We start from the raw sequence: 23,192 nt of genomic DNA on the forward strand, positions 1-23,192 counted from the left end.
TTACCACAAGTTAATCTTGGAGTCAATCCTAGAGGATTGATACCTAACCATATTTGGCAGATGGACGTCACACACTTGCCAGAATTTGGAAAATTAAAATATTTGCATGTTACAGTTGATACTTCTTCTGGATTTTTGATGGGCTCCCTTCATGCCGGAGAAAAAACTAAAGATGTTATAGCTCATTGCTTACAAAATTTTGCCACTGTGGGTGTTCCAAAACAGTTAAAAACAGATAATGCCCCTGGTTATACTTCTACCTCTTTTAAACAATTTTGCTCAACATTTGGCATTACTCATATAACAGGAATCCCATACAATCCACAGGGACAAGGCATAGTTGAAAGAGCTCATCAAACTATTAAAATGTACTTATTAAAGCAAAAAGAAGGAATTGGGAAGGGGTATATATTCCCCAAAGATAAACTTAAAATAACCCTTTTTACTCTAAACTTTTTAAATTTGGATTCATCAGGACTTAGTGCTGCGGAAAGGCATATGTGTCCAAAAAATGTACATAAGCCCAAGGTACTTTGGAAGGATATTCTAACAGGACAATGGAAAGGTCCTGACCCAGTAATTGTCTGGAGTCGGGGGTCTGTTTGTGTGTTTCCACAGGGAGAACAGCAGCCGATTTGGATTCCAGAGAGATTAACCAAGGTCCTGACCCAGTGATTGTCTGGAGTCGGGGGTCTGTTTATGTGTTTCCACAGGGAGAACAGCAGCCGATTTGGATTCCAGAAAGATTAACTAAAGCGATTTCTACAGACCAAAAAGAAGATGATTTGGCTCAAATCCATAACAACTGATATCCAAAACTCCAGTTTGGCTATTCTTACATCTGCAACAGAACCAGGATGCTTTTTTCAATATCTATTTTATTATTGCCCTTTGCCATATCATGAAGTTCTATTTTGTTTTTTGAGCTCATACAGACCTAGGTTAATGTTTTGCTGATCAGTTCTATTTTTTGACTATAGAGTTTTTAAACATTGCAATGGAGATTTCACCTGTAAAAAGTTATAAGGCCTTTACTATAATGTTATGTGTTGTATGTATTATATTATGTGTGCACACTTGTGTTTTGTGTTATATGTTTGAATGTATGTATGTCCATATATCATATATGATGAGCGCTCATGATAAAATGGATCCAAATATTTTTTTTTAATTCACGTGATTTAAATGGTTTAATTTAATTGGGTAAACAGCTGTTAAAGATTGTTTTAATATGTGAACACAAAAGAAGGTTAACAGATCTGTTTGTTTACTTTCACCTTTCCTTTTCATTATATTTAATAATTCTCTTAAAGATAATGTAAATTGTTAAGAAAATTGTTTTCTTTTAGTGCCTTCTGTAATGTTACATAATTTTTTCTTTAGCCATTATTGCCAGAATTCCTATCTTCATCCCAGTGCTGGTGAAGTCAAAGATAAAACCAATCTACAGCTTCTACAATAGCCATCACTGAACTGCTTGCAGAACTTGCCTGGACACATTGTGAGCTCACCTGTATGCATTGTGAACTATCTGTTGGTGCAGCGACTTGTGGTAGTGTTGGGGTATTTTTGCTGATGATGTCATCGGTGGTACAATTTTTCCAAAAGGAGCCGTCAATTGGCTTGGTGTATCTTCCTCCCTTCTGCTTGTCATGATCGTCCAGCTAAAATTTGGGGGCCAACAGAGGTGAGGCAAAGAACCTCACCCCCCCGCTGGTACAAAGACCTCTCCACAGGTGTGGCTGTATACTGGACCGGTAGTCAGTGACGGGTAAGATCCAATTGCAATGGTACCAACCTAAGGACCATATGTACTATTGGACAACCTAAGGCAGGCACGGTCCCTAAGCCACATGCTTGTTGTTTAAACAGAGAGGGGGAGATGTTGAGAGCCACAGCCGAAGGGGCCCCAGCAAACTTCCAGCTGCCAGCAAACTTCCAGCTGCCGGCTGATGATTGGCTCACAGCGGCCCCAGCAACATCTAGCTGATTGGCTCCTCGGCCCCAGCAACATCTAGCTGATTGGCTCCTCTGCGGTGATGCTCATTGGACTGTTTCCCTGCCCTTTCAGACCACGGAGCTGCTCATTGGGGGACTTTTTTTGGCTCCGCCCACGTGACCCAGCCAATCGGCCTCAAGAGCAGGAGGATTGTGGGAGGTGGAGAGAGGCTTGTGTGGGGGAGAGAGGCTTGTGGAAAGCCGGTGGTGGCAGTTGAGGCTCTGAGGATTTTTCCTGAGAGGCTGTTTTGTTTGGCGTGTGTGGTTCTAAAAATAAAGTTAGTTTCTTTTGACAAGTGGCTCCTGATTGTGCCCAGCCAGACTGCGGCACCCCTGTCCCAGGCCCAAGGCTGTTGCCTGGCCTGCTTCTTCCTCACCAAGATGGGCCCTGACACTTCTGGGCTAAGGAGGGCTCCTCAGGCTTTGACATTATATCCTAGGGCTCAACCCCTGCACAGGGAACTTTTGATGACCTTCAGGGTCTGTATCTGTGCCTCTTCCTGTTGTGACTCTTGTCATACTATCTTAGTGAGCTGTAGAGTCAATGGGTTGTGCTTTTCCTTTGCCCTATACAAATAGCCTGGAGTCAGGCCTGTCTGGGGACAATGACATTTCTGGAGTTTTCATGGTGGGAAGCACTGGTCCTTTTTGTTTGTATTGTCCCTAAACTTAGAGTCTCTCTGTCACTTTCTTGTCTTACCTACCATGGACCATGAATCTGAAACAAAACCCACTTCTCCAGGGTTAAGTCTCTTGAAGATAGAGGCTGGCCAGAAGTTAACTATTGGCCATAGTCCAGAATTCCAGATTCTAATAACAGAACCCTTGTTGATGGAACAGTAAACTGGCGTGGGGTGAACCCTCATTTTTACTGCCTTCCTTAGCCACAAGTTTTGGGCCTCTGGTTATTCTGTGGCATGAAGTGAACAGTTCCACAAAGTCAAGTCCTTCCTAATGTGGGGGACACAGCACTTCCACTGATGGGCCCCTCTTACCTCTACTGCTCTGGGTCCACACCCACAACAGGAGACGATCACTGTGGGGCATGTATTTATAGGTGGTGGAGGTGGTGGAGGAGGTGGTTTATCTTCTTCTGGGTCCTAGGAAGGAAAATACCTTTCTGCATCATAGTCTGGGTGCTGGGGAGCTGGACATGTGGTTGTTGGCACAGGGACCCTGCACTTTGGGGCCACTTGACTAATGTTTTGGGGTACATGAAAAGACCAATGAGCCAGGCATGGTGGTGCACACCTGTAATCCCAGCAGTTTGGGCAGCTGAGGCAGGAGGATCAAGATTTCAAAGCTAGCCTCAGTTAACAGTAAGGCACTAAGAAACTCAGTGAGACCATGTTTCTGAATAAAATAGAATATAGGGCTGGGGATATGGCTCAGTGGTTGAGTACCCTGGTTCAATCCCTGGTACCCTCCCCAAAAGAGAAAAGACAAGTGAATAGCATCCCACACCAAGGGGAGTATACGCCACAAGAGAACAGTAAAAGTCCCCCTGTTTGCACATCTGGCTGTTCTGCAAACTGCCATTGACCTCACTTCTGTGTTCTTAGCTCTCAGATAGTCCCTTGCTGGAAGAAGCCTGGCCTGAAGGATGTTGTTCAGTGGCCCTGCCTCTGCAGATGCCTGTCACTCCAGCTGGTATGGCAGGTGCAGATGCAGTCTTCCCAGGCCAATTTGAAGCCAGTACAGATTCCATCTGGACAGGAAGGCCAGCTTCCTACCACATTCCAGACCCAGGTGCCCCTGACCCAGACCCACCCTCACCCCTGCCAGGAGACAGGGATGAAGACTCATTTAAAGGAGCCAAACCAACCTCCAGAGTCTGGAGATGGGAACGAGCACCTGAAACTTGAGGTTCCTATTGCAAAAGGCTCCCTGATTACTCAGCATTCTACAGTAAGTCCTTTGAGTCCCACAAAAAGCCCACTTATTTTAGTAGAAATCATCACATTTTCTGAATATGCCTTCAAGGCACTATTTTTGTAGCACAGATTCATGGTTAAGAATTTCTGGGTGCCTGGAGGGGTGTTGTATGGGTGATATCAACCTAGTCAACGTCCTCCCCAGATCCCTCTTTGACCCTCTGTTCCCATTGTCTTTCCCCAGGTAGGTTGAGCTCCAGGGCACAGGCTTCATGATGCCTCTTTTGAAGGTCAGTGTTGTTCTCAGGTAAGTAACAAAGTCATGATTCAAACCTGCAGGTACCTTTTCTGGTAGTGGCTTCATGATATCCTGGAATGTTAAACAGACAAAAATCAGGAACTGGAGGGGGTGTCATGGATTCTGCCTGGGCTCTGCAGTCAGAGGGGACACTGGGATGGAGCAAAGAAATGGAACATGGCTTTGGTGAGTGAGTGTGTGTGTGTGTGTGTGTATGTGTGTGTGTGTGGTGGGGGGCAGGGGTTCCCTGTGCCTATGGTGCTCTGCCTAGCAGGCTCCACCTGACCCAATGGGTGTCTCATGCTTCCTAGAAGGGTTATGGAAGATGAGCCAGGCCAAGAAGCCTACCCCTAGAGAGGCTCAGCTGCTGGAGTGCTGCACATCTAACCAGAACCTACCTGGAGCCAGAACACACTCTGGCCTCTCTTCCTCTGGAGATCCTCTCTGTCTCTGGTGCCCTCACTTGCCTCCCCACCTTGGGATAGTCATAGGCTTTCTCTGCTCACTGCTCCCACTGTGCACAATGAAGACCCTCCTGCCCTGTGCTGGCTGTTGTCCTTCCCACATCAGCTCTTTCTGCTTCCATTCTCTAGTTCTCTGTGATGTTCCTTCCAACCCTGCTCTCCAGAGCCTCTGCCTTCCCTAATGCCCCCAGGTGCCAGTCTCAGTCCTTTGCTATTGCTTTGCTGTACTCAGGACACTGACTGCATCCTATTTAGAGTGACATCTCCCTCTCATGCCCTGAATGAACTCAGGTCTGGGAGCTCCCCATGGCCAGGAGGATACCTGCTTCCTTTCTCTACCTCTGGATCCCATCATGGTCCTCTAATCACTGGCACTCAGCCATGGAAGTTGAAGAAGTGGCAGAAGGCACTACAAAGGTGCAGAGATCCATGTTGGTTTAACAGCTCCTCTGGCCCAGAGGTTGCTACAACTCCCTGGCCAGCATCACTCTGCATTTGGGGCCATGTGCATTTCACAGGGTCCCTCTCCTCCTCTTCCTCTGACACAAAGGCCAGCCCCAGGTCCTTGTTCATCCAAGACCTGATCAGTTGCTGAGAGTTGCTCCTGGTCTCAGAGGTTCTGGGTGTCCTCTCTCAAGGTCTCAGGGCAGGCCTGAAACCAGTATGTAGGGTTCCCAGGCCAACTCTAATAGCCTTAGAAGGAGACCCTATATGAACCAGCTGTGTCTAGAGTCTGGGAATGTGAGGTCAGTTTGTGCCTTCACTGGATCTTGTGATAGCTTCAGAGCTCATGGGCAACTGCCTTGGATGTAGGACCTCTGCCTGAGCCCAGGGCTGTGTGGGTGGGCATACTCACTTTGAAGAAGTATCTCCAGCAACAGTACACCAACAGTGGGATCAGTAGCAAAAGTGGCAGCAAAGCAAGCAAGCGCTTGTCGAAGGGCACTTTTGAATTCATTCTGTAAGTGCCAGTGACAGAATGTCTGACAAAGAATCTGGCAGAGCTGCTGATAGTGGTTATAACATCGCTTCTTACATCAGCATTCATGCCTGTGACAGCAGTGTTAGTGCTGCTGACGGTGCTGCTGACGGTGCTGCTGACGGTGCTGCTGACAGTGGTGCTGACAGTGGTGCTGACAGTGGTGCTGACAGGAGCTCCAAAGTTGCCCAGTGTACCCTGTAAGAGAAGAATGGACCTGACAGCACTATTGCACAGGCCCTGGGAAAGACTTGATGGCTTCTTCCTGACTGCCCATCCCCTGCTTCCTATCTGTCCCACTTTTAGTTCTCAGGTTGTCTGACCTTCAGGGAGCATATAGGATAAGGTATAAGTGGGTACACAGAGAGATGCTGACCCTGCTGCCTCTGGTCCTGATGAAAGAATGCCCCGAGCCCAGAAAAACAAGTCCCTAAAGCCTCATGTCTGATGAATCTGGCCCCCACTGCTCACGGCCGCTGACAATAAAGTACTTTGTACAGCCCACACCAGTCCTCAGGGGACCTAGGCTCTCAGTAGAGATGAGAGAAAATGATCTGTGAATTAAAGAATGACCTGAATGAGCAAATACAGGCAAATATTGATCACTCAACAAAGAGGTAAGAAAGCAAATACAGGCAGCAAAAGATTACTTCGATCTCTCTTGAGATAGAGACTCTGGAAAAAAAAACAGTCAGAAACACTTGAAATGATGGATACAATAAATCAAATAAAAATCTCAGTAGGAAGCATTACCAAAAGACTAGATCACCTGGAAGAAAAAACATCAGATAATAAAAACAAAGTAAACAACCTGGAAAATAAAGATGACCATACAGTGAAGATAGCTAGAAACCATGAAGAGAACATCCAAGAATTATGAAACAGAATCAAAAGACCAAATCTAAGAGTTATTGGGATAGAGGAAGGCACAGAGTTTCAAACCAAAGGAATGCACAATCTCTTTAATGACATAATATCAAAAAAAATTCCCAAGCATGAAGAATGAATTGGAAAACCAAATATAAGAGCCTTCATGACACCAAATGTACAAAATTACAACAGATCTACACCAAGGCACATTATAATAAAAATGCCTAGCATACAGAATAAAGATAGGATCTTAATAGCCGCAAGAGAGAGGAATCTGATCACATATAGGGGGAGACAAATTCGTATTTCAGCAGATTTTCAACCCAGACCCTTAATGCCAGGAGATCATGGAACAACATATACCAAGCTCTGAAAGAAAATGGATGCCAACCAAGAATCTTATATCCACCAGAACTAAGCTTTAGATTTGATGATGAAATAAAAATCTTCCATGATAAACAAAAGTTAAAATAATTTACAACTAGAAAGCCTGCACTACAGAACATCCTCAGCAAAATATTTCATGAAGAGGAAATGAAAAACAATGATGAAAATCAGCAGAGGGAGATATTACACTAAAGGCAAATCTATTCAGAGGAGAAACCAAGTCACATTAAATAGCAAAAATAAACAAAAATGACTTGGAATACAAATCATGTCTCAATAATAACCCTGAATGTTAATGGCCTAAACTTACCAATCAAAAGACATAGATTAGCAGATTGGATGAAAAAAAAATAAAAGACCCAACAATACACTGTCTCCAAAAGACTCATCTCATAGAAAAAGAAAAAAACATCCACAGACTGAAGGTGAAGGGTTGGGAAAAATCATACCACTCACATAGACTGCAGAAGCAAGCACAGGTTTCCTTCTTCATATCAAATAAAGTAGAATTCAAACTAAAGTCAATCAAAAAGGATAAAGGAGGATACTACATACTGCTCAATGAGACTTAACAATTATAAATGTATATGACCCCCAAAATGGAGCATCTACGTTCATCAAAAAACTCTTCTTAAGTTCGAGTCAAATAGACCTCAACACAATAATTTGGTGTGACTTAACACACCTTTTTCATCACTAGATAGATCTTCCAAACAAAAGCTGAACAAAGAAACTATAGAACTCAATAATAGAATCAATAACTCAGACTTAACTGACATATATAGAATATTTCATCCTTCAATGAGAGAATACACTTTCTTCTCAGCAACACATGGATCCTTTTCTAAAATAGACCATATACTATGCCACTAAGCAACTCTTATCAAATATAAAAAAGTATAGATACTACCCTACATTCTATCAGATCATAATGGAATGAAATTAGAAATCAATGATAAAATTATAAATAAAATCCACTCCAACACCTGGAGACTATTGTACTGAATGAACAATGGGTTACAGAAGACATCAAGGAGGACATTAAAATTTTTTAGAGGTAAATGAGAACACAACATATTGAAATCTCTGGGACACTATGAAGGCAGTTCTAAGAGAAAAGTTCCTTGCATGGAGTTCATTCCTTAAAAGAAGAAAAAGCCAATAAATAAATGATGAATATTATGTCTCAAAATCCTAGAAAAAAAAGAACAAATCAACACCAAAAGCAGCAGAAGACAGAATATAATTAAAATCAGAGCTGAAATCAATCAAATTGATATAAAAGAAACAATTGAAAAAATTGACAGAACAAAAAGTTGTTCATTAAAAATATAAATACAATTGACAGACCCTTAGCCATGCTGATGAAGAGAAGGAGAGAGAAAACTCAAATCACTAACATATGTGATGAAAAAGGAAATATCACAACAGACACTACAGAAATACAGAAGATAATTAGAAATTATTTTGAAAACTTGTACTCCAATAAAATAGAAAACATCAATAAAATAGAAAATATCGAAGGCATCAACAAATTTCTATAGTCATATAACTTGCCCAAATTGAATCAGGATGATATAAAACAATTTAAACAGATCAATTTCAAGTGACAAAATAGCAGACACCATCAAAAGTCTACCTATCAAGAAAAGCCCAGGACTGGCTGGATACACAGCTGAGTTCTACAAGACCTTTAAAGAATAACTAATACCAATATTCTTCAATTTATTTCAGGAAATAGAAAAAGAGGCAGCACTTTCAAACTCATTCTATGAGGCCAATATCACTCTGAATCGAAAACCAGGAAAAAACACATCAAAGAAAGAAAACGTCAGACCAATATTTCTAATGAATATAGATGCAAAAAATCTCAGTATAAAACTGGCAAATTGAATTAAAAAATGTATAAAAAAGATCTTGCACCATGATCAAGTGGGAGTCACCCCAGTGATGTAACATATCAACATATGGAAATCAATAAATGTAATTCATCACATCAATAGACTTAAAGATAGAAATCATGTGATCATCTCAATAGACACAGAAAAAGCATTTGACAAAATACAGCGCTTGTTTATGTTCAAAACACTAGAAAAACTACAAATAATAGGAACATATCTCAACATCGTAAAGGCTATCTATGCTAAGCCTCAGGCCAACATCATTCTAAATGGAGAAAAATTAAAGGCATTCCCTCCAAAAACTGGAACAAGACAGGGGTGCCCTCTTTCACCACTTCTATTCAACATTGTTCTCGAAATGCTGGCCAGAGCAATTAGACGAAAGAAATTAAAGGGATACACATAGGAAAAGAAGAACTTAAATTTGCATTATTTGCTGATGATATGATTCTATACCTAGAAGATCCTAAAAATTCCACCAGAAAACTCCTAGAACTAGTAAATTAATTCAGCAAAGTAGCAGGATATAAAATCAATACCCATAAATCAAAGGCATTTCTGTATATCAGTGACAAATCCTCAGAAAGGAAAACTACCATATTCTCAATAGCCTAAAAAAATACTTGGGAATCAACTTAATGAAAAAGGTGAAAGATCTATACAATGAAAACTACAGAACCCTACAGAAAGAAATCAAAGAAGACCTTAGAAGATGGAAAGATCTACCTTGCTCTTAGATAGGCAGAATTAATATTATCAAAATGACCATACTACCAAAAGCACTATATAGATTTAATACAATTCTGATCAAAATTCCAATGACATTCCTCATAGAAATAGAAAAAGCAATCATGAAATTCATCTGGAAAAAAAAAAGACTCAGAATAGCTAAATCAGGAAGAGTGAAGCTGGTGGCATCACTATACCAGACCTCAAAATATACTACAGAGCAAATAGTAACAAAAACAGCATGGTATTGGCACCAAAACAGACTGGTAGACCAATGGTACACACAACACAGAGACTAACCACAAAGTTACAGTTATCTTATATTAGACAAAGGCAACAAAAACATGCATTGGAGAAAATAAAGCCTCTTTAACAAAAGGTGCTGGGAAAACTGGAAATCCATATGCAACAAAATGAAATTAAACCCCTATCTCTCACCATGCAAAAAACTCAAAGTGGATCAAGGACGTAGGAATTAAACCAGAGACTCTGTGTCTAATAGAGGAAAATGTAGGCCCTAATCTTCATCATGTGGGATTAGGCTCCAACTTCCTAATAAGACTCCTATTGCATAAGAATTAAAACCAAGAATCAATAAATGGGATGGATTCAAACTAAAAAGTTTCTTCTCAGCAAAAGAAACAATCTGTGAGGTGAATAGAGAGCCTACATCTTGGGAGCAAATTTTTACCCCTCACACATCAGATAGAGCACTAATTTCTAGGGTATATAAAGAACTCAAAAAGCTAAACACCAAAAACAAACAAACAAACAAACAAAAAAAAAACAAATAACCCAATCAACAAACAGGCCAAGGACCTGAACAGACACTTCTCAGAAGAGGATATACAATCAATCAACAAATATATGAAACAATGTTCATCATCTCTAGCAATTAGAGAAATGCAAATCAAAACTACTCTAAGATATCATCTAACTCCAGTCAGAATGGCAGCTATTATGAAGACAAACAACAATAAGTGTTGGCGAGGATGACAGGAAAAATCATACATTGCTGGTGGGACTACAAATTGGTTCAGCCAAAATGGAAAGCAGTATGGAGATTGCTTGGAAATATGGGAATGAAACCACCGTTTGACCAAGCTATCCCTCTCCTCAGTCTATACCCAAAGGACTTAAAAACAGCATACTACAGGGAAACAGCCCCATCAATGTTTATTATTGTAGCAAAATTCACCATAGCTAAACTGTGGAGCCAACCTAGATGCCCTTCAGTGGATGAATGGATAAAAAAAAATGTGGCATGTATACACAATGGAATATTACTCAGCTATAAAGAGAATAAAATCATGGCATTTGCAGGAAAATGGTTGGAATTAGAGAAGAAAATGCTTAGTGAAGTTAGCCAATCCCCAAAAAACAAATGCTGAATGTTTTCTTTGATATAAGGAGGCTGATTCATAGTAGGATAGGAAGAGGGGAGCATGGGAGGAATAGACGAACTCTAGATAGGGCAGAGGGGTGGGAGGGGGAAGGGAGGGGACATGGGGTAAATAATGATGGTGGAATGTGATGATCATTATCATCCAAAGTACAGGTATGAAGACATGAATTGGTGTGAATATAACTTTGTATACAACCAAAGATAGGAAAATTATGCTCTATATGTATAGTAAGAATTGTTATATATTCTGCTGTCATATGTAAATTTTAAAAAAGTACTTTGTAAAGACCACAATAATACAGATGCCCATAAAGGGGTTCCCAGAAAGATATAGGCCCAAGAGCAGGAACAGGCAACAGCTATCTGTCAACCCATGGCCTCTCCACACTTACGGACTCTTTAACCAATTCCTTTCTCAGAGGTTCAGCTAGCACATCTTTAACCAAGGGAAGAAGCAGCCCTCCTCCAGGGGTAATTGTGAATTCACAGAGTTTAGAATGTCCTCACTCAGACTAAGGTCCACATGGGGCTTAAGGAATGGGGGCTGATCACTCTGGTTCAGGGATCCCAGGCTACCCTGTGGGCACACAGCCTGTTCCACTGTCCAGAGTCAAGTGATTGCTTAGAGAGAAGGCTACAGAGGGGTGACAGGGGAGGGGCCTGTGGTAGAAAACAGATGGCTGAAAGGAGAAGCAACATGCAGAGTGACAGTGATGGGCACTGGCTTGGCTGGGGTCACTTGGGCTGTGCCTGTGCTCTTTCCTATCTGTGCCTGTTTCAGGAAGGGCTATGAACAGGTGGTCTCCTGATGAGCACATGTGTGAGTTCAGCCTGATGATCTGTGCATGGATGTGCAGGAACAAGCCAAGACAGACCTTGGGGAGGGCTGTCAAACCTGTAGGGTCCTAACAAACTCAGATTGTACCTACAGGTGAACAACAAGTGGGCACATGGTGGGCACATGTCTCCTCTTTCCAGGCCTCCTATTATCCTACATTTGGCTACATTGCTGGCATGATGTGAAGCTCAGAAAAGACACACTGGGTGGGTAACACCCTCATTTTCAGATTGCTCTTGCTGAGCTGAGAAGGCCACACACAACTGGTAGCTGTTTTGCAACCACAGTGGGGTGGGATAGGAGGAGGTGTGCACTGCAGGTGAGAGAGAGCTCACAGAGGGAGACAGCTGGGACAGAGAGGAGACTGAGGACCCAGGCATGCCTGAAGGGCTACTGAGCAGGCCTCAAGGCCAGGTTCAGAATGAATTTGGTATCACATCCACGACTGAGGCACCAATTCAGTGCACACACACATCCTACCTCAGCTGGCAGAACCACCCAGATCCCTGTGCCTAGGCATTCCCACATGGAATGGGTGGGCACCCTAGATGTCATAGACTCTAGCATGTAACAGGCAACCTTCCAGGCTCCCACACTGGCCCACCTGGAATTTGGAGGAACCTGTCTGCCCAAGCTGCTTTCTGGGCCTATCTGGTACCCTCTGCCCAGGGTGCATTGGCATCTAGAACAGGGGCATGGGCAGCACGAGGGGGCTGCATCCCCACCCAGGTACTTACAATACAGTTAGAGCTGGTTATGTTGTGTTGGTTCCCAATGAAGCTGAGACCATTGTTCAAGCTGACTTCAACAAATACCTCCCTAATGCACAGAAAGGACAGATGTTGAGAACCAGCCCAGAGAGACTCAGTTCAGGCCCTTGAGAAACCATAGCCCATAGAAATCCTCATGAAAATGACTCTGAAATCCCAGCATTTAAGATCTCCAGGAGTACAGAGGTAGATATTGAGAGCTCATTGACCAAAGCATGAGGAGAAAGACCTCAGCAATGATTTCAAGGGGACTGTGGGTCAGACCATGATTCTTCCTCATGGCATCTGATGTCATCATGGCCATAGGCTAAGTGACCAGAAAGTTCTGCATGGTGTCACCATCCTTGATTTTATTACAGAATATGTCATCTTATTTCTGCAAGTCAAATTGGTACAAAGGTACAAGTCTTAGGGCACATTGTCTCATGCATCCTGCCCTCAGCAGATCCTGGGCCACTGTGTATTCCTAAACCCCTTGCAGGTCACCAAGAAGGAAAGGTGGGGAAGATGCCCTTCTCCCACTCAGAGATAGGCATGCTTCCAGGTAGAGGGGGGCATTCCAAATTCTCTACACATAGTGGTGGTAAACACTGAGCACCTGATCTCCCACCCGAAGACCTCCAAGCAGGGCACTTACTGATTAGGTTGTGTTATCATTGGTCCAGGACAAATTATGGAAGTTTTGCTCATACTCGTGGGGTTGTTATCTAAAACACAATGACATGAGAATGTCAACAGACCTGTTCATCTACCCCGGCATGCTCTGCCTGCCCTGAGTAAGCAGAGCTGATACTTTGACCATGTCCCAGCCTCTCCCCTCTGCCTGCCTTCTTTTCAAAGACATCTGCTGAGCACATTCTTTGCCCAGCACTGAGCAGAACTCATTTCTCCAACAGGAACAGGCAGCAAGAGCCCCTACTCTCAAGGACTCTCCTGTTAGGAGCTGCAGGGGACATTGAACAAAATGAGAGTAAGGGAACATTAATGGGAAATAGTGCAAAGTTTTGTGCCATTGATAAGCAGAGGAAAGGACAGGGCATGCAGGGTGGGGGTGGCTGCTTAATTATGCCTGACCTATTCCCTTTTCTAGAGGTATAATTTGCCCTTTAAAAAACTAAAATATTCACACATGAATTGATGCAATATCTGGAACATGATGAAAAACACTCTTGATGGTGTCAGGGAATTCAGATAGTGTGTGTTGGGAATGATGAGAGTAGGTGGTAGGTGCTTTAAATTCATATACAATTCTTGGTACTTACATAGGCAAGTGCTCTCTGAGGAGCTCATACCAACCAGACAAAGAACATCCAGTGAACAGAGGGAGGAAAGAGTGTTCTGGGCTGTGGGACTGACATTTGCCAAGGCCCTGAGGCATGAACTACTGAGCTTGTTGGGTTGAGAAGGAGTGAGCCAAGAGTGGGGTGGTTTTTATGGACCTGGAAAAATAATTGTGCTTTATTTCACATCTGATGGATCTTTTAGGAGAATGTACAGATTCTTGATATTCAGCCATTGCAGGATTTCTTAGGTGTGAGGATAGAGCTATGAGAAATCAAAGATGACACTGGGATTTTTTTGACCAGAGGAACAGGGTGGATGGTGGTGTCATCTGAGATGGGAAAACCTGAAGAGGAAATAGGGTTTCCTTCCTTCCTTCCTTCCTTCCTTCCTTCCTTCCTTCCTTGGGAGCCTGGGAATTGCTTCATAACTTGTAGCCATGGAATCTTCTCTGCCCTGAGTCTAAATCCTCTTTACACCTCCTTGGCTGTAGTCAAGTGTGAGAGCCAAGATGGGCAGCCAGCTCTGTACCTGCCGTCTTGAGGTTTCAGTGTCTTTGATTTATTCTCTGATTGAAGGAATGAATGAAGGCCCAGGGAGGCTCACTGCACCTGACTAGGTCCAGAGTCTAGATGCTGCTACATTTCCTACCATAAGTCTCCTGAGCTCAGGTCATCGGCCATCAGGGCAAGGAAGCTGAGGACACTGTAGGGCAAATGCTGCTGTGGGGACAGCCCAGCACAAACTCATCCTTGTGGAGGTGGGTGTGAATCCCTACTCCAAGACACTCTTGGCTGCTGAGGATTTATTACTTCCCATTTAGATAAAAGGAGAGGTGGCCGTGCATCCCAGCAGGTATCTCCTTCCACTTGTCCACACTGCCTCTAACCACACAATACCCACTGAGAATGGTCAGCAGGGACTGGGAACTGGCTGGTTGAGGGATGGGGCTCTGTTGTAAAATAAATGTGTAACCTGGTGGTATGAGGCATTACCTACCCACGTGAATGTTGTCTGAGAACAGGAATCTACAAATAACCTGGTCCCTACTTTTTGCATTATGAAAACCTTGTCCAGTAATAATTACTTCATAGATTTCTGGAAAAACAAACAAACAAACAAAACATTAAAATATCTAAGTGAGGAAGAGCTGAGGGCTGCATTCCCTCCGATCACTGTTCATGGGGGTCCACCCCACACAAGGTATGACTCCCAAGGGGCTCTAATGAGACAGCAGCTGCGTCTGAACCAGCATCCATGGGTCCCTCTGGACACATCCTCATCTGGTGTGGCAGAAGCGGCTGAGCTGTCCCTTGGACACTTGGTGGTCCTCCTCCCATCAGTTGATCCAAAAAGTTCATGACTATAGCCCAAGCCAGTGCATGCATAAGGTCCAACTCAGAGGAAGTCTTCGTACCCTGAAATCTCCAGTGCTTCCTAAGCTGCAGGGCCCCAGGCTGTGTACTGAGCCAACCCTCCCGTATGGAAGGCAGAGAGGAGCTCTGATGCACAGGCTGAAGAAGCCCTGCCTTATGCCTGTGGGGCTCCTGAATGTTCAGGGACTCTCCTCCTCCTTCCTGTGTTTCTGTGCCTGTGGTAGTGGAGACCCTAGAAGCAGGGCAGGAACACAGGTGTGGCACAGGAGAGGCCCCTACCCTCCCCAGGAGGTCTCCTCACAGGATGTGTCCATTCCCAACTGTGGGTCCTGAGGCCAGAACATCATCCCTCATCCCTGTCTCTTCCTGAAATACCTAGGAGCACAACCACCCGCCCTGTATAGCATAGAGCACTTCCTTCTACCAGGGTGTAGCCTCCTTCTCCTGAGGCCAATACAGGGAACAGAGAGGAAAGCAGCATGGCCAGCTGCAAAGGAGTCAGGATTCCAGACCTATTCACCTGCACGGCCACCTCCTGACCCATGTCTGACTCATTCCAGTCTAAAATGGCACTTGAGATGCCCCAAGTCAGTTGACCAAGGACTTTATTCTTCACCTGACCTCCTTCATCAGACTCTCTGACAGATGCATTGATTCTCACAGGAGAAACTGAGAACTGATCTGTTCTGTGTCATTTGGCTCTAAGGATTCTGCCTTGGGATTCCCATGTGAGTGACTGTCCCTCTGTATGTGGCAACTTGCACATGATGGCCAGTAAGTGAACAGGTCACTGGCTGAGCTTGTGTTTGGACACATCTATCACACTGGTACAGCTGCTAGGAGAAGGAGTGACATCTCACATCCCCACATGGGGTTTGTCCTAACTGTTCAGATGCCAAGGCCTGTGTGTCCAGGGCACATAATGACACACAGGCACCAGCCACCTGGGCTGCTTTAAACCAGAAGCAGAAGAGGCCATATGGGAGAATGGGGGTCCTTGAGTCCACCCCCACCCCTTAGTACTTGCCCAACACAAGCAAGGGCTGGGGGAATGTTGAACCAAGAACCAAAGTGCAAATATCAGGACCTGCCACTGTCCTTAGGACCCATCAGCTTCCAAGTGCTAATCCAGTCACTGCCTCTGTGTCTCCCAACAGTCCTGACAGTGCTATTTCTATCCATATTAGGCCACACTTTGCTACAGGCCTGGTGCCACAGGTAGCAGAGCATGGATGAACACACGGTTCTGCCGCCAACAGCCTGTGGCCATGGAAAATCCTTGTCGAGGGCAGGGAGGCCAGGACCCAGCTACCTGGGCCAGAGTTCACTGTAGCAGCTGAGCTGTCACCAGGGGTAAAAGGAGGTTGTGGGTTCTGTCTCCATCAACCACAGTGTGAGGACACCAACCATGTGGTACCAAGGCTACATACAGGGTTTGTGACCAGGAGAGGTGACCATCCCCCAAGACCATACAATTGTGTCCTCAGCACACTGAGTCAGGAATGCAGGGTGGTCAGAGGCATCCTGGTCAGGTCTAGTCCTTGGGGACAAGGACCAGAAGTGGCCCTTTCCCCACTGGGTGACTGTCAGGGTGGATACCTTTGTCAGGCAGGGAGGTTTCCTTTGTTCCCATCAGGACACGGGAAGCTGACTTTTGTTCAGTTACTTTTTTTTATCCATTGATATCACTGTTTCCGCACTTTTTGTGGATGTACAAACTCTACAGATTTTTCAAAGCCCCCATCAGCCTGGTCCTCCTGGAATGAGCCCTTATTTCTCTTGACCTATTGGCCTGTTTAAATGTTGTTCCATTGATTTTCTAGTGTTTCCTTGAGAGTTTTTAAAAGTATGTTTTTCTACTTTTGCAATTAAACATTTTGTGTTAGGTATAATATTAGGAAACATAACCACACTGTGCTTTCTAACACACATACCCCTACAATGTACATTTCATATACACCATATATATACACATGCACCCATGCACACCCCCACATCCACCTACCCACAAACCTCCACCACACATACGCACACAAAACACACCTCGGCACACATATACACATGCATATACTGTATACCCCATGCACACTTACCCCTTCATATACCATAGAAAAACACTCCACCTACAGGTACTAAATCACACACCACACACATACAAAAAAACATAATATGCAACATACCATACTCCTGACACACCACAAACCAGTCCCTGAACACTGCATATACCACAAATACCCTGCACACAGATTCCACATACCCACAACATAAGTACACACCCCACACAATACCACTGTGCTCATATACAACATATTCTCTGGCACACATACCACACAACACTGTGCATTCATGTACATTCCCCATGACCTATATAGGCAGAAACCATAAATATACACAAACACCAAACTCCCTGTTGTAATACCACTCATGCCACCCATAAATTACAAACATGCATGACACACACCACATACATATTGAATATCCCACAAAGCTATACCAAACACACATAATTCATACAGTTCACACCCACACTTGGGCCCACAACACATACACCTCAATAAAGAACTCCACACAAACACCATACACACTACAAAACATCACACATAAATCACACACAGAGAAACACACACACCAATACATGGCTCGTGCAAATAATAAACACACCATACACTACTCTTAGAGACTGTAAACACCACAAAGCTATTCTACAAATCACACATGCCACACACATCACATAAACACCACACAGTGCATATAAACTTATATCCTCCTACACAGTAGACAACACACCACAACATTGAAACACCCATCACACACACACCACACACATCCCACACCACTATTACCATATACACAACACGCTCCATGCAGTCTCACCTCCCACACAAAACACCACATATACATTCATGCATACTCATGCAATGTGAACACTCATCAATTAAACCATCTGTCCACCCCAGGGGCCCCTCAGCTCTTACCTCCTGCACACAGAGTGGAAGCCTCTACAGATGTGATTTCAATGCAGGTCTTAGAAGCAAGCTGGAAGAGAGAAGGGAGGAAGGGGGCTAGGAGTGTGATCCTCAGGATCCAGAGAGATGCAGATCACCTGTGCTCACATTCAGCCAGACTCACCGATTCAACAATGTTTTTCAGATCCTTAAATCCTGTGTCCACCCCAAATATGTAATCTGGGGAGTCTGCAATGGCTGTCATCTATAAAGGAAAAGAGGTGACTTGAGCCCCTCAGCCAGGGTACTGAGAACGCAGCAGGTCCCCAGACCCAGGGCAGAGTGTCATGCCCTCTTGCAGTGGAGCCAGTGAGTGTCAGGAGCTCAGGGACAGACGTTGGCTTCTGCCCACAGCCCAGGCTTAGGGAGCAGGAAGTTCCCCCCACCCACCCAGCACAGGTGGTGCTGGTGACTCAAACCCTTTGGTTGTCCTTTCACTGCAGCCACCTGTTGTGCAAGTTCCCTGAGGCAGGTGAGAAGACCAGCTTCTTCCAGGCCCTGGGAAGCCACCCATGAGAACTTCCTCAACTAGGCTGCAGAGGGACACCTGGGCACCTGCTCTGAAGTACCTGGTGTTTATTGTATCCCAGCACACCCACAGTGTAGATGACTGCCCCTCGACTCCGACACTTGTCAGCCTAAAAAAAAGGTGTCGAGTAAATTATCAGTCTATGTGGGGCACAGTGCAGGGAAACATGGACTGGACTCACCTCTTCCTTGGTCTCCTTAAATGTCATTTCTTCTAGTAGTCCATCCATCAGAGCAATAATTATGCTGGCAAAATTGTTGCCTATAGAATAATCAAGAAGTGGGGGGCCTAGTTAGCAAGTGTCCATGTGTAGCTAAAGAAGCTGTGACACTGCCGCAGGTCTCCAGAGCCCTGCAGTGACTACTGCAGGCAGGTCTGAGACAGGTGCTTTGAATTCTCATTAACTCCCTGTCTGTGTACCCTTTCCCCTGAGGAAGCCCAGTCATTTGTCTACAAGGGCCAGCCAATTAGCTGTATGAAGGAAGGAGCAATCAGACCCTCCTGCAGAGCCCCAGTGAACATGGAGGAGGCCAGGCACCCGATTCAGGTACAGCTTGTAGAAACTCTTGGCATCTGTGTGTCTAGAAGTTCAAGTCTTGTAGTTATAGGGATTTAGAAGGGGACCCCACAACCCTCACTGTTGTTCCCCAACAAGTCCCACCTATTCCTGATGGAAGTTACAAGCTCATAGTTCAGAGAGACTTCTATTCAGGGTGTGCAATATATATATCTTGTGAGGGGAGCAGGGGATCAAACCCAGGGCCTCATGCATGCTAAACAAAAGAGATAGTGGCACTGTCCGAGCCGTATGCCCCGGAGGCAACTCAAGATAAGGAAGAAATGGATGGAAGCAGGAAGAGGAAGGTAAGGCCAGGTAGGGGAAAACAAGATGAGGATTCCACAGAAAAGAGGCCTCAGTCTACTCAAGGTTCCTACAATTTTTTTCTTTTTCTTTTTGCTCACTGGGAACAACCCCAGGTCAAAAATCATAGAGTGACCAAGATCTTTGCATTGAAACATGGGGCAGCAGAGCCTACCTGATGCAAAAATCCTATGCTCTGAAAGGTGAGGTACTGATTCCAAGAGCAAGGGCTAGGAAGAGGCACTAGGAGCTAGGAATCTGCACACACCTCTCCCAGGGGCACCAGCTGTGTGCCCCACCTACCAAGAAGATGGCAGGGCAACTTACCTGTGGAGCTGACTTTTGCTATTTGCTCATTAACCTGCAAGGAAATGAAGAAACATTTGGTGGGGGGCAGGGAGCGAGATTCCTGAGTAATATTCTAAGAGCCGTGAGCCAGCAACCTCGACTCCAGACTCCAGCCCTACATACCAATTTAAATCCTTCTTGCATATGTTTCTGTCCTCTAGGTACCACTCTCAGAAGTTGTCGAAGACCCTCATGAATTTTTTTTCTGAAAAAAAAGGTGAAAATGAAGGTTAACTTAGGAAGATTGACTATTACAAACCAGCTCATACACTACCCCACAGCTCTGTCTACTGTGGAACTGCTTGGACAGGAGAGGACACGAGGCAAGCAGCACCTTGACCCCCATTCGGCTCTGGGACTTGGACAGGAGGTTTACAGCCTTCTTTGTCCATGATTCCATGAGCCCTGAGGCAGGTCAGGCGAGGGTGGGGGCCTGCTTAGAGGGTCCCATGTAATGTCTGCCTTTTCTGAGCTCATGCCTTTCTGAGTATTTAGGCCTCGGGGAGCTCTCCATGGGCCTACACAAGGAGGCCTATCACAGGGATGTGCTTGTGTGTGAGAGACACCATGGGGGCTCATCATTCCTGCCTCTATCTCTAAATCTTAGAACATTGTCCTCCTGAACACTCTGTCTTTCCGTAGGGAAGGCTGGGTTGAGAAAAGGTCATGTGGCTAACCTCTGCCAGTTTCCATCCCCCACTGCCACAGATCCCCTGGCCTGGGACCTTCTTCCTCCCTTTCCCCTGCCAAAGGTAGTAGCTAGTCTGCTTAATTAGAGAGCTGGGGCTCCAGGACCTCATATGTTTCTGAAACAAAGACCCAAGGCTGGCCATGAGGGTGCCCAACAGTACTCTGTTGGGAGATTTGGCCTGTCAGATGCTGTTAAAAGCAGACAGACAGGATTAGGGCAGGCGGGATGGGCTCTATTGTCAGTAAAGGTACAGGAAGGGGCATACTGAGGCTTGGGTTTGAGTACATGTGACAGGCTGAGCCAGCAAAATGACCTAGAAAATAGACTCCGAGGGTGGCTTTCCACTGCAGGCAGAGAGAAGCTCCCCTGGGTGAAAACTGAGGGCCCTAAACCTGGTCCTGCCTGGCTCTTCCTGGGGGGTGAGGAGGCCACATCCAGCCATGCCCAGGGAAGGCCAAACCAGGGGCTGCCCAGCCCAGCCCAGCACCTCCTGCTGCCAGCCCAACAACACTGCACCTCAGGGACCCCTGCCAGCATCCTTCCCATATCCTTCTTCTCTACCACCTCACACCCACTCAGGTCTCTCCCAAACCCACACCACAGGACACACCAACCCAGGCCTTCCCTGTGTCCACAGAGTCAGCCCCTCCCTGTCTTCCTTGATGATATACTTGGGTGTCAACCTGTCCATATGCCCTGAAACTCCTTCCCCTTGCCTGGGGCTGGCTTGTTCCTCTTCATTCCCTGCTTCTGGCTTTTTTTGGGGGGGAGAAGGGTGTCCCTGAACAAAAATTCCCCCACAACTCCAAACATCCACATGTCTTCAGTGTCTCCACCTCTCTTCTGTGCCTGTCCTACTCTGTGCAGAGCACTGGACATTGCATCCCAAGCTCTCCCTCACCTCCTAGTCAGTCAGAAGCTCCACAACTTCCCACCTCTGGGCCCCTTGGCACAGGTGCCCCACCCTCCATACCCTGGATGCTTGTTCCTCATGCCTTTCTGCAGCACCCATCCCTGCCTTGGACTCAGGGCCCCTCCTGGCCTAGACCCTCTACAAAGCACTTCCCCTGGTTCCCAGGCTGTCTCCCTGCCTCACTGGCCTGGGCAGACATTTACCTGCCATGGAAGGTCCCAGGCCAGAGTTCTGGTGGGACCTACCTATCTGCCCCATGAGCTTTTAGAATAGGGATGGGGAAGGTTGACACAGCCAGCCTCCAGGGAAGAATTCAGGACTGATAAAGGGCAGGGTAGATGAACTTCTTAAAGCACAGAATCTGCAGGTATCAATGAAGCAGTCGTCAGAGGGACACTGGCAAGCCAGGGCTGGAGGCCAATGTGGGTATTTAAGGTTGTCAGGACCAGCCCACCTTGCTCTCAGTGAGCCTCTCTGATCCTTGGCCAGGCTCATCAGGCCTGCCTTGGGCTTCACAGAAGCACCTACCTGTCTCCAGTGAGCGGCATGAAAATTTCTGCACCCTTTGAGTAGAGAACGAAGGACATCCGCATATTTGGGCTGAGGAGGAAGCACAGTTCATGAGAAGCCAATGCACTGGTTCTACCGGATATCAGTGAGCAGCCAGGGAGGAGGTGCATATTTCCCTGATCCCCACCCCGTCTCTTCTGCACTGGGGTCATTTCAGATAAGGGGGGTTCAGAAGCATTTGGTGAAGGATTCTGAAGACTATGGAGACAAAGTGTCCAAGGAAAAAGAGGGTGCTGAAGGTTTCCTGCTTCAGCTCTGTATTCCCAACACCCCAACTCTCTCTCTCACACTCACATACTCACATGCATGTGCACAAACATACACATACACACATACACACACACACACACATACACACAACCCACATTCATGGAGACAGATACATCTACACTCCTCCATGAGCCCACCAACCTGGACTGTCTTCTACTGTCACCTTGTTTGTATCTTTGAGCCCACTGCATTCTGGCTCAAAGAGTTCATCTTCTTTTTGGCAGCCATTTACACACCTGCCTCCCCTTTCTCTCTCTCTCTTCAGTGCCCTATAACCCAAGACCCTCAGACCCCATAGTAAGATTTCTACAGGCCTCCCTGGCTGAACTCTTAGTATCTTGTTTTTCCCCAAATCACTTCACTCATAGCTATTGGAATTTTCTTCCCAAGGCACAATCTTGATCTTGTCTTCCCCAATCCATGAATCTTCCGTGACGTCCTTATGGCTCACAGGGTGAATTCTATGTCCCTTGATCTGATATGATGAGTCACTTGACTTGGCCCCAGCTGATCATTACAGCCTCATTTTTGAGCCTGGCTCTGAATTTCCCTCACTCCCCTGCATGTTCAGTATCACCATCATTAGAGGTCTCCAGAACCCCACCATTAGAGGTCACTTTGATGGTTGCTGTGACCCTAACTTTTCTCTATCCTTAAAGATCAAGTTAAAATTTCTACCTTCTTTGGGGAAAACTACTTTTGATTTCTGGCATTCTTGCTTTTTCCTTTAAACTTCCATGGCAAATCTAGTTCTCTGTACCTTTCTTTAGACTCTGAGAACCTTGAAACCCTGGGGCCAGTTACTGATTTACTGTTTTGTCTGTCTTGACTTCT

General features: G+C 45.4%; 1 protein-coding gene across 1 annotated transcript in view; it reads right to left on the reverse strand.

Moving 5' to 3' along the window:
- The window catches only part of Antxrl (ANTXR like), a 47,319-nt gene that overhangs the window by 11,259 nt on the left and 12,868 nt on the right, over nucleotides 1–23,192 (reverse strand). Inside the window, exons 3-15 of the mRNA XM_048807593.1 lie at nucleotides 22,047–22,286; nucleotides 20,038–20,119; nucleotides 19,894–19,927; nucleotides 18,886–18,965; nucleotides 18,745–18,813; nucleotides 18,300–18,380; nucleotides 18,146–18,206; nucleotides 14,798–14,892; nucleotides 14,446–14,516; nucleotides 12,481–12,562; nucleotides 5,671–5,811; nucleotides 4,216–4,242; nucleotides 2,994–3,098 (exon numbers count right to left, since the gene is read on the reverse strand). Coding sequence (XP_048663550.1) covers nucleotides 2,994–3,098; nucleotides 4,216–4,242; nucleotides 5,671–5,811; nucleotides 12,481–12,562; nucleotides 14,446–14,516; nucleotides 14,798–14,892; nucleotides 18,146–18,206; nucleotides 18,300–18,380; nucleotides 18,745–18,813; nucleotides 18,886–18,965; nucleotides 19,894–19,927; nucleotides 20,038–20,119; nucleotides 22,047–22,286 — 1,168 coding nt within the window. The remainder of the gene's footprint in view (nucleotides 1–2,993; nucleotides 3,099–4,215; nucleotides 4,243–5,670; nucleotides 5,812–12,480; nucleotides 12,563–14,445; nucleotides 14,517–14,797; nucleotides 14,893–18,145; nucleotides 18,207–18,299; nucleotides 18,381–18,744; nucleotides 18,814–18,885; nucleotides 18,966–19,893; nucleotides 19,928–20,037; nucleotides 20,120–22,046; nucleotides 22,287–23,192) is intronic.

The sequence above is a fragment of the Marmota marmota genome, unplaced genomic scaffold (genome assembly GCF_001458135.2).
Source record: "Marmota marmota marmota unplaced genomic scaffold, marMar, whole genome shotgun sequence".
Classification (NCBI taxonomy): domain Eukaryota; kingdom Metazoa; phylum Chordata; class Mammalia; order Rodentia; family Sciuridae; genus Marmota; species Marmota marmota.